The 12232-nt window shown below is 38.1% G+C and overlaps 1 protein-coding gene across 8 annotated transcripts in view; it reads right to left on the reverse strand.

Moving 5' to 3' along the window:
• LOC306883954 (neurexin-1a-like) overlaps positions 1–12232 on the reverse strand; it is a gene marked incomplete at both ends in the record, with an annotated part of 389273 nt that overhangs the window by 262230 nt on the left and 114811 nt on the right. For all 8 annotated transcript variants that reach the window (XM_079439502.1, XM_079439505.1, XM_079439504.1 and 5 more), the window contains 3 exons: positions 10195–10368; positions 10678–10868; positions 11487–11868. In XM_079439502.1, coding sequence (XP_079295628.1) covers positions 10195–10368; positions 10678–10868; positions 11487–11868 — 747 coding nt within the window. The remainder of the gene's footprint in view (positions 1–10194; positions 10369–10677; positions 10869–11486; positions 11869–12232) is intronic.

Consider the following 12232-nt stretch of genomic DNA (forward strand, 5'->3'; position numbering starts at 1 on the left):
TGGTTTTTTTGTTTTTGTTTTTTTGTACTTGAGTGCAACACATTTTGGTTGAAAAAATGTATTGCAAGGCAAGGCAAAGGGTAAATCCACGATACAAGGACGGGAAACAGGAAACGAGACTATAAACAAAAACTAAACTTAGACTTAGAAAACACAGAATGGCTCGGTAAGGCAGCTAACACTAGGAGAGTGTTACACGCAGAACCAGACTCAGAGCTAAACATGAACACAGAATGGCTTGGTAAGGCAGCTAACACTAGGGGAGTGATAAACGCAATACAATACTCAGCAGAGAGGAAGAGGAAGTCCATGGTTTATGTAGGGTGTGTGATCAGTGAAATCAGCTGTGTGTCGTCAGTGCAATGGATGATGGGAATTGTAGTCTGAGGTGGCGTGCAACAGTTAGTGTGGTGCAAGAGTCCATGTGGTGAGCGAGTGACCTCTGGTGGCGAGTTAACGGAAGTTCATAGACCAGATTCATGACAGATTTACAGAATGCTATTATAATGTTGCTGTCAAATCCTAGGCTTACTGTGTTGCGATACCTGCCACCTATGAGAAAACACTGGTATAACTGTCTTTTTAATTGTATTGTTTTGTTGTTGTTGTTTGTACTGTGAGATTTATTGTTTCGCTAATGAGTGAGTGAATGTATGTAGCAGTCAAGCCATTATATCCAGCCATCCACTGTCTGGTTGATCCAGACAAAATAACAAAAGAAACCAGTCCAACATCCAGTGGCATGAAGACACTCAATTTATCTTTTGAATGCCCTAGAATATGCTGTTCCCTACAAAGACTTCCTCCATATAGGATGCACCTGTGTATCCTCACTGAATGAGTCCTCTGCCCTATATCCTCTCATTCTCGTGGTAAAATTATACAACTTGAACATCATTCATCATGGCAGAGTTTTATTGGTTTCTGGGTCACAGGCTGAGATGGAGAGTGATGAAACTAGGCAGTTTCATTAGGGAACTGAGAAGCACCCTCTGTCTACACTGCACATTCTTCTGCATCTAATTTCCATTAAAAGCAATCAACCACAGTTCAGAATTATTTAGAGGCAGGGTTATCTGAGATATACATTATTAGCTAGCAGATTTAAAAATGGGCAGCTGTCTCAAGCAAAACTTGATCAAAGATTGGAAGTTATTCATCTTGTAAACTTTTAATTAATTATTTAATCCACAAAAGTGCTCAGCTTGGTTCCCTGTAACCAATAAAGCACTTGCTTTATTCATTTATATTATGAAATTCTTAATTAACAACATAAGGGCAGCTCCCTTGTGCATAATCCTGTCACATTGTGAACAAGGATATTCCAATTTATTCTAAACATTTCTCTTCGATTCCTGCACCTTGTTTCCTTTCCTTATATTCTGCCCTTGAATCTTAAGGGAGAAGAAAGGACACAAGGAAAGCAAATGAGGATGCACCAATAATGAAATGAGAAGCTCCAGATACTGTACGAGGATATCTGTATGATAACAAAGCAGCTGCCAAGACAAAGGTCAACATGTCATTTATGTAAAGCAGGAGTGTGATGGAAACAGTATGAAATATTTATGTCGTTTGGGGTATAACACTGCGTATGAAAAATAGATTTCATGCAGCAACAGCAGAAATTATGCTATCCATTCAAAAGTGTTTCCAGCAGATGCTGAAAACTGCTGCATTTGAAAGAGACAATAAACGTCTACAGCATGGCAGATACAACCAATCTTTTGACAACAGCAACGATACTGGGAGTGAAATGATTACCACGGTAAACTTAGTACACCAGTAATGGTAAATGTTATTAAACTTCAAACAGCATTCATTCATTCATTCAGCTGCATGAAATCTACTCTTCATTGATTGATTGATTGATTCATTCATTCATTTACCCCTATGTACAGAATGTAGCCTACAACATGTATACTACAATATGAAATATGTATAGTTCAATATTTTACTTAATGTTACTTTCGGCAGTACTTGACTTCATCCTAAACTCAAAAAAAAAAAAAAAAAAAACCTTTCCCTCTATCTTTCTCTCCACCTACTAGCTTGTACTTATTTGAACAATGACTGAGACTTGGTGTTACGAACACTTCCTCTGTCTGACTGCCTCTTCAAGATTAATCGCTTTTTGTATTCCCCAATTGTAAGTCGCTTTGGATAAAAGCGTCTGCCAAATGACTAAATGTAAAATGTAAATGTACTTTAAATTCATATGTAATAAGTCTTACATAATTAACCCTGTAACCCTGTAAATAATTGGATAACCCTGACAGGGTGATCAGATCTTGTATCATCAATAATTAAAGTGTCCCGCTTATTGAAAAGTAAGAAATATGTTGTCACGGACCTCCGGCTGAGCATGTGAGTGAGAAGATGTGCTTGAAGTTAGCTCCCGTGCACTTTGTCAATCTATTATACCTTTAAGGCTGCTTGAAATGTTAAACTCGCTTGGTGGTTTATTTTTAAAACTACTTATTCGACGATTGTAGCTTGGAAGGACTTTTGGCTTCTGAAAGGCAACGGAAAACTTAAATCGTCAGCGACCATGACAGACAGTCATGGCGACAAGCTGCCATTGGATCTGGAAAATCTCTGTGTTACTCTGATCTCCAAGCTATCATCTACCATCGCAGAACAGGTGAAAGCAGCCATCGACTCTGCTTTTGTGCCGGTTGTTGCGTCCTTTGAGAGTTTTAAATTGAGCATTGAATCACAAGGACGGCACATTGACGAGCTTGATCAGCACTTGAACGATTACAGTGACCGCATTGTAGCACTGGAACAGACAGTGCTAAAGTTGACTTCGGCTAACAAGCAACTCACCGATAAAGTGGAGAACTTGGAGTCGTGCTCTCTGCATTGCAATCTCCGGGTCATCAGCATCCCCGAGTGAGCAGAAGAGAGCGATCCGGTTACGTTCATGTCTCAGTTTTTCCAGGTCATGCTCGGGTCAGAAATCTTTCCCACTCCCCCGCTGCTGGATAGAGCGCACCGTATTGGCCCTGCGTTTTCGGCTGACCGGGAGAATCAAAGGCCTAGAGGGATGATCGTACGATTTCACTACTACAGCGATAAAGAAAAGGCTCTTCGGCGTGGGAATTGGAACCAGCTCTTCTATCAGAGTCGTAAGGTCTTCATTTTTCCTGATCTCAACTCCAGCGTCGCTAAGAGTTTTTTTCAGCTGTGAGAAACAGCCTGCGTGAGAAGAACGTGAGGTTCTCTCTTAAATTCCCCGCTCGCGTGATGATTGACCTCGACGATGAGAAGTTTAAATTCGACTGTCCCAAAGAAGCACAGCGATGGTTTAACGAGCGGTATTCAACTTCCTAGGTATTATGTAGAGTTAAGTATGCAAAGGACACCATCAGAGGCGATCCTCCCTATACGCAGAATACGCAAGCTGCATAGGGCCCCCGAAACACCAGGTGGCCCCCTTGCTCTCAAAGATTTATTTTTAATTTTAGTTTTATTTTTGAGTTTGACCAGCGGATCATTGAAAACATGAATGATCATTTCTTTTAATGCGGTGCGCTGTCACCCTCCCAACATAAAAAATCAGTCAAATCATGTAACGCGAATATCGTACAGTCTCTTGCTCGAGACTAAAAAACGAGTCGAAAGTCCACTGGAAGAGATAGCCTACTGTTTCTCGAGCGCGATTCGAGACGGCATGAAACACGGACAAATGCGTTACATCCATTCTTTCATCTGGGGTGGGGGGAGCAGGCCCGTCGCGACAAGGCAGGCAAACCAAGCAATTGCTTGGGGCCCCGAGCTGGCCTGGGGCCCCAAGACAACGACTGGTTAAGAATAAAATGCAGCGACAAACTGTGTGAGTGCCCCATTGATAGTGAATGCAGTAAAGTGCAATGACACTGTTATCGGGATCCCCCTCAAGGGGGCCCCCCTCGCTGACAGCAGCCAGCCAACCACGCGATCTCTGCTGCCGGCAAAATACAAAACTTCCTCGGCAGTCATGAAGCGGAATTATGCTTCAGGAAGCCAAAAAAGAAAGAAGAGAAAGCAAGAGGAGGATAAGAAAAAACAAGACAGTGGTAAGTGATAAATTACACACATAAAATAGCTCTACTTGTCTTGTACAAATGGTGCAATTTTGCAGCAGGTAGGCTAGCAGAAATATGTTTATGTATGTTAGCTAAGCTACCTGCCTGACAGCAAATGCTGCTTGTAACGAACAGTTAGAGCAACTTTTTTTTGGGAATATGGTTACATACTGTAATATGTTTTTTAACGGGATAAGGAAGACGCAGATCTGTTCCAGAATCGCTGTTTATCATATTTAATGACCTGACATTGCTATAGCTTTGTAATAGGTTTTGATGAAAGTGGCATAGCATGCTATACTAACTATTCCACTGTGATAATCTATTTAGGAAAACCACACAATAAATTCTGTGCATCAAACATTAGCTTGGGATGTTTTTAAGCATTGGTAGTCGACTCACAGCACTACTAATAATTAGTAAACATTTAATTATAATTTCATTGTTTGTTAACAGTAAAAAGTTTATTTATATAGCACATTTCATACACAATGGCAATTCAAAGTGCTTTACATAGAAGAAATTAAAATAATAAAAAGAAATAAGAATAATTAAAACAGTTTAGAAAAATAAAATAAAATACAGTACAGTCGGATGAACAGCTGCACAGTGCTCATTCAGTAAATGCATAGCTAAAGACTAAAGATTAATTAACTGTCAATTTACCTTCTATTAATGATTGTTATTATTATAAAGTGTTACCATCTTTTCTTTCAGTATGTTGGATTTAGTTATTGTGCACTTTTTTAATGTATATTTGATTTTATGGTACAGTGGTGTTTTTTGCAAATGTTCAATTGTTGAAAATGTTCAAATTTTATGCACAGTATATGCAACAGCAGTATTTGCACTGTAAACCGTTTTTATTTATATAAAGTGTGAGTGAATTTAAACTGTATGGCTATGCTGTGGTTCCTTTGCGTGCGTGCGTGCGGGGGGCCTCCATGTCCATTTTGCTTGGGGCCCCCAAATTCCTTCAAACGGCCCTGGGGATGGTGGGTTTTTCATCAATTATTTTTTCTTTCTTTTCTTTTTATTTATTTTTTCAATTTCCCTCTGCTTGTGGCCTCCTCTCTTATATATTAACCTAACCTGATGGACAATACCAGAAGCTCAGTTAGATTCTTGAGTTGGAATGTGAAAGGAATGTGAATGGTCCCAAAAGTAGACATTTCAAGCTTTCTATACATATATTTCTCATGTCTTTGAGGCGAGTATTCGTGGAGATTCATGTTGTTTTATTTATGTGTCTGTGAAGAGAGGTGACAGAGACAGAGCCGGCAGAGAACGCACCCTGTATATTTTATTAATTTCAGAAAAGCACATTGTTTCGTTGTTATTATGACTATACTGAAATAAAAGTAGACCCTTTGCAGTTTCAAATGATAACTTATTCTTATCTGTACGATCAAAACTGACAGAGTATTTTTAGTTCTTTTCGCGGTCATAAAGAAAATACGAGACAGCCCGCACCATGGTGGGCTTCGACCTCAGGGGGTTAACCTGTTAACCTTCGCCCCCTATTGTGGGCTTCACATGTGAAAATAACCTACCTAAATTAAAATGGTAACAGTTCCTGACAAAGTGTGCTACACAAACAAATTAGGTATCTTTGGAAAGAAGACACTCTGGGCTTTACTATCTATCATCCAGAGTTGATAATGTTCAAAAAGATAAAACGACACTGACGTGCCTTGAAAAATATTTTTCCACACTGAATGTTTTTTTAATTTAATTTACAAATACATGAAATAAGTCCTGGAGCAATCCAGAAAAGTAATGGATCGAAAGCCACATGTCTCATGAGTTCATATTTCAAATTTGAAGATACCATGAGAAATGAGATTCCTGCAATATTTTTTCTGAAACTATTTATAGTCCCCCCCACCCCCCTGTTTGAGGAAAAATAACCACCAAATGGATTGCAGAATTATACAAGCTATTTTAGTCATTATACATGTTCCTGCATAGTTTTTCAATTATAAAATAATAGACAGATTTATTTGAGCACTAAAAAATACAAAAATAATTATTTGAGTAATAAAAAAGGAAAAAAATAGAAAAAATTGCTTTGTATATAGTATGTATACTGAAGTATTCTGATTGCCAGACATGAAGTGATATTGGCAGACATGGTCATAGAGTCAGTAATCACACGCTGATGTGCTTCCATTCAGATGATAATCATACAGATGGGCCATATAATCAATAATAGCTGATCAATGAATCACAATGATAGCCGTCATAGAGTCACTAATAAACACGCTGATGTCCGTCCATACATATTATAATCATGCAGACACGGCCACATTCCCCACACAATACACACACACACATATAAAAAATGTAGAAGAAAAAAAAACACCAAATAAAATACCAAATTCAAATAAACTATGTTCCGCTTTTCTGAGACTTTTTTTTCCGTGGACGGTCTCATTCTGTTTGTAAAACTGTATGCTACAACACCGTGTTGTTTTTTTTACTACCAAGACGCTGTTTTTGAGCGTAATTTATTCCATAACGGACGCGAACAATAACTCTCCCGAAGAAATGAAACGTAAACAAAGGAATATTCATCCTTATTACAACGTTATTGTTTCGCTGGACTAAAAGTGCTCGGTAGGATGTTGTTCTGTGGACCCTTACCTCTCTAACTAAACTGGGATTTCAGCAGTGGACGCATTTGTGGCTCGTTATTACAATGAATCTGGTACTTATTCTGCATGTTTTGATGTGTACTGCTTACACAAATGTAGCAAATACATTCCTTATAAGCTTTCCATCGGAAAACAGCGATCTGTCGTCGATGCTTGAGGCTTAGACCATCAGAATGATATATACAGGTCCTTCTCAAAAAATTAGCATATTGTGATAAAGTTCATTATTTTCTGTAATGTACTGATAAACATTAGACTTTCATATATTTTAGATTCATTACAACACAACTGAAGTAGTTCAAGCCTTTTATTGTTTTAATATTGATGATTTTGGCATACAGCTCATGAAAACCCAAAATTCCTATCTCAAAAAATTAGCATATCATGAAAAGGTTCTCTAAACGAGCTATTAACCTAATCATGTGAATCAACTAATGAACTCTAAACACCTGCAAAAGATTCCTGAGGCTTTTAAAAACTCCCAGCCTGGTTCATTACTCAAAACCGCAATCATGGGTAAGACTGCCGACCTGACTGCTGTCCAGAAGGCCATCATTGACACCCTCAAGCAAGAGGGTAAGACACAGAAAGACATTTCTGAACGAATAGGCTGTTCCCAGAGTGCTGTATCAAGGCACCTCAGTGGGAAGTCTGTGGGAAGGAAAAAGTGTGGCAGAAAACGCAGCACAACGAGAAGAGGTGACCGGACCCTGAGGAAGATTGTGGAGAAGGACCGATTCCGGACCTTGGGGGACCTGCGGAAGCAGTGGACTGAGTCTGGAGTAGAAACATTCTTTAACGTGAAAGAATAATGATATTCTTTCACGTTAAATTCATTCATAAACATTAAACTAGTGGGGAAAAAATACTTCAGTGCGCTGTCGCTCTGGTAAACGTTAACAGGTTAAAAGATCCAAAGTTTTGACACACTTGAAACTACAAAAACCTGACATTGTATTCCTCCAGGAAACTCATCTGCATCTTAAGGATCAATGCAGGCCCCAAACTCGTTGGACATCACACATTTTTGATTTTTGATTCCAGATCTAGAGGAGTTGCCATTTTGATTAATAAGTGCATTGTCGATTTTAAGATTTTAGCCAAGACTTTGGCCTCTCGTTTAGAGGCAGTACTTCCTAGTATTATCTCAGAGGAACAAACTGGATTCATTAAAGGACGGTATTCATTCTCTAACATTCGTACTCTTTTTAATATTTTATACTCAAGACAAAATAGTGTTTCCTCTGAGGTGATCATTTCGTTAGACGCCGAAAAGGCATTTGATAGGATAGAGTGGGTTTATCTGTTTAGAGTTCTGGAGGAGTTCGGTTTTGTTGAGGGATTGATATCATGGATACGTTTATTATATGCTGACCCACAAGCTTCAGTTTCTACTAATTGTGTGAATTCTGAGTATTTTACCTTATCACGGGGTGCACGCCAGGGATGCCCCTATCTCCATTACTTTTTGCCATAGCCATTGAGCCCCTTTCAATAATGCTTAGAACACTTCCTATATTTCAAGGTATAATCCGCAAGGGAATCGAACATAAATTAGCCTTATATGCTGACGACTTATTACTCTACGTTACCGATCCAATTGCATCTCTTCCTGAGATAATACATCTATTAGATGATTTTGGGAAATTTTCTGGGTATAAACTAAACCTGCAGAAGAGTGAATGTTTACCCATAAATCAGTCTGGCCAAAAATTAAATCAGAATGACTTACCTTTCCACTTGGAGAGTTCTAAATTCAAGTATCTTGGTGTAAATGTTACCCTTTCTTATTCTGACTTAAAAGCAGCAAATTTTGCACCGTTAGTTTCATACATGAAGTCAGCTTTTTTTAAGATGGGCGGCTCTTCCATTATCTCCACTAGGTAGGATAAACGCTGTAAAAATGAATATTCTCCCCAAATTTCTTTACCTCTTTCAAGCTATTCCTTTGTTTCTACCTTTTCTTCAAGACTATAGATAAAATAATCTCCTCTTTTATGTGGGCAGGTAAAAAAAAAAAAAAAAAAAAATATGGCTTCAAAAAATCGACTAAGTGGAGGGCTTTCCTTGCCCAATTTTATGTATTATTATTGGGCAGCAAATATTCAGAATATTCAAATATTCCTCTTTAACATGGTGCAACTTAGAAGCTAAGTCTTGTATTTCATCATCTCTACCTGCTATGGTGTTCTCTTCTCTCCCCATGTCCCCTTCACATTACACGGACAATATTCTTTCAATTTCAACGTCATTTCAAATTTACCTCGGCATCAACCATGGCTCCAATACATAAAAATCATCTCTTTCTTCCTCCCTTCTCAGATTCCATATTCTCTCTCTGGGAAAAGAAAGGTCTGAAATGCTTTGAAGATCTTTTCATTAATAATGTGTTTGCAAGTTTTTCTAAATTATCGTTATCATTTAATCTACCTTCCTCTCACCTATTTCGATACTTTCAAATTAGGCACTGTGCCTCCTCTCTGTTCTCTGGGTTTCCCTCCCTGCCAACAAAGTCTCCATGGGAGGAGGCATTTAAATTGAATCTTCATATGGGTGGGATTATTTCTAAGCTATATGCAATTATCTTGTCAAAGGATAATTCTCACAACATTAAAATAATCAGGGCTTGGGAAGAGGAACTTGACATCGAGTTTAAAGATGACTACTGGAGTAGAGTATTAGACAATGTACGTACCACCACCTCATGCGCTAGACTTAGCTTTATACAATTTAAAACGATTCACAGAGCTCATCTTTCGAAGGCAAAACTTTCTAAAATATATACGAAGCAATGTTTCAGATTTGTGTGATGAATGTAAACTTTCACCATGTAACCTTAGTCATATGTTTGCATTTTATTCCAAGTTGCAAAACTTTTGAAATTCTTTCTTTAAAATACTTTCTGATGTCCTAGGAGTCGAGTTAATTGTTTGCCCTTTGATTGCAATCGTTGGTGTTCCTTCTCATAGCTTTTGCATCTCTTCTTGCTAGGCGCAGAATACTGTTGTCTTGGACCTCCCCTCAAATCCCCTCTATTTCAGTTTGGCTCAAAGATTTGGTCTTTTATTTTTTTACTTGATAAAATTAAGTACAATATCAGAGGTAGGGGGGAATCTTTTTTTTGGAAAAATGGCAACAATTTATCAAATTCTTTAATGATTTACAAATCTAAGACATGGATTGAGTGGCGATATATATGTATACCCCTTATTTTATCATTATTATGTTTTTCTGAATTATGCTATGTGTGTGTATGTATATGTGTATATGTATATTTATGTATTTTATATATATATATATATTTTTTTTTTCTCCCTTTTCAGTTGTCATTGTGTACTAATTGGGGATTGTTTTGTTAGGGCTGGGTAAGATCGTATATGGTGGGTGAGGTGGTATAAAATGTAAAAATACAATTTGCAACAATAAAAATTCTATGACAAAAAAAAAAGAAAGAAATATGTGGTCACCTTCACATCCTCTCTCAATCTGTCCAACACAGACCAGCGCTTCGGACATCAGGTCTGGCAAACGGCCGTTTAGATCCACAGATGCCAGACAGCCTTGAAATCCTTCTTTTGCATGAACTAACTTGGGCAACTCTTTGTATATCTCCTCAGGAACACCGCCGATATAAAGATCACCTGCAAACAGAGCCAGAATAATTAATAATAATAATAATAATAATAATAGCTGCTTACTGACAGTAAGTAAAGTAGTTGTTGGATCTGGGCATGCAGAATAAGGCATTAATATGTGCTTTATAAGTACTAATAAAAGCCAATATGCTAGTAATATGCATGCTCATAAGCAACTAGTAGTGAATAGTGTTCCATAATCTAGTGTTACCAAGTTATTTTTAATCCATAAAACTATACAATCATCACCTTTGTCAAAAAAGGCAGCAGGGCAGGGATATTGGCAAGTTAAAATACTATTAATGTGTAATTTACCTTTTAAGTCAAGGTTTTTGGCCCCCACGGTGGTCTGGGTGGTGATTTTGGTGTCAATTTTGACAGTGTGCAGGTTATTTGTGTCTCTGGAGATGATGACATTGTGCCATTGGTTGTCATTAAGAGGCTTGTTTGAGTTTCCTTTGATGAGATAAGCACCGTTTCCCAAATCTGAGATGTAATGCAGATAGCTAAACAAAGATATCATGATATTAAATTAAATGTAGCACACATGCAATTACAGAAGATAATAATTAAAGTTTTTTTCTCTTTAGAAAAGAGAAACATCTTTTCTCAAGAGATTTAGAAGAAATCCCTGAAATTGTGAGCAATGAAAAATCTGACATTTCAATATGAATTAAAATATTTCTTATCAAATTCTTACGAAATTGAAGTAATAGCTATGACATATATTTACATATATGTAATACTATATTTACATTTCTATTTTTCTATACTAGGCTCAATAGTAATAGCTTTCTCAATCCCAGTGTTATTATCTAAATGCAAACCTCTGACAAATAAAATCACTTTATAGAATATTTTCTAAAATAAATAAGTGTTTTTGGTAACAGTTTATTTTGATAGTCCACTTTAGACTTTCTACTAACAGTAAGTAACTTTGCAACTACATGTCAACTAGCAGTCATTAGAGTATTAGTAGACTGCCTGCTTAATATCTTCTAACACTTTATTTTGATGGGTCCACAACATACTGAGTATGAGAAACTTTGCAAGTATATGTCAACTTATTCAAAATAAAGTGTAACCCAGTAACTGCATGTAATGTCTGTCTCTACATAACGTACCCCTTAACCAGCTCTACAGCGATGAAGTCATTTCCATCTCCACTGTTGAACAGGATGAGTCCGTCTGATGAGGTGGTCTTGAACTGGAAGAACAGGTGCATGGAGTAGTACGCCTGCAGTGTGCTCAGAGACAGATAGCTTGAGCAGGACCTGAAGGTCACTGGATCTGCAATGATGTTCTTGAATCCGATCATGGCATTGACTTCGCAGTAGTCGATGTCTCCATTTATGCAGAGGTCAATGTATGGCTTGCTGTTAAATGTCAGGCTCTGGAGGTGCCCAATGAAGTTGGAGGATGTGATGGGCAGGTAGCGTTTCTCTGTAATGATCCCTGTCTCAATGTTATGAAACTCCAGCTGTGTGTGGTCACCTGGAATCTCTCCTGTTTCATGGCAGAATGTTGAGAAAAATGTAAGGTTAATTTCATGTATATCATAAAACGGCCCATTCATATTATCCCAACAATCTCCTACTAGACCTGTCCTCTCGTCTGCTCTCTGTGTTGGAGTCAAACAGCTCCTCCACACACACAAACACACACACACACACAGCGGAGAGCAACAGGTTACTGTGTTACTGTCACGAGTCCGGTCTGTGGCCATCCGCTCGATAGCCACCAGAGGTCGCCTCTCCATCATATTGACTCTCACACCACGCAGCACACTGAACTACAATTCCCATCATTGCACTGACGACACACATACAGCTGATTGCACTAATCACGCTCACACCTGAGAGCTATCACA

The sequence above is a fragment of the Barbus barbus genome, assembly GCF_936440315.1.
Source record: "Barbus barbus genome assembly, chromosome: 18".
Taxonomy (NCBI): domain Eukaryota; kingdom Metazoa; phylum Chordata; class Actinopteri; order Cypriniformes; family Cyprinidae; genus Barbus; species Barbus barbus.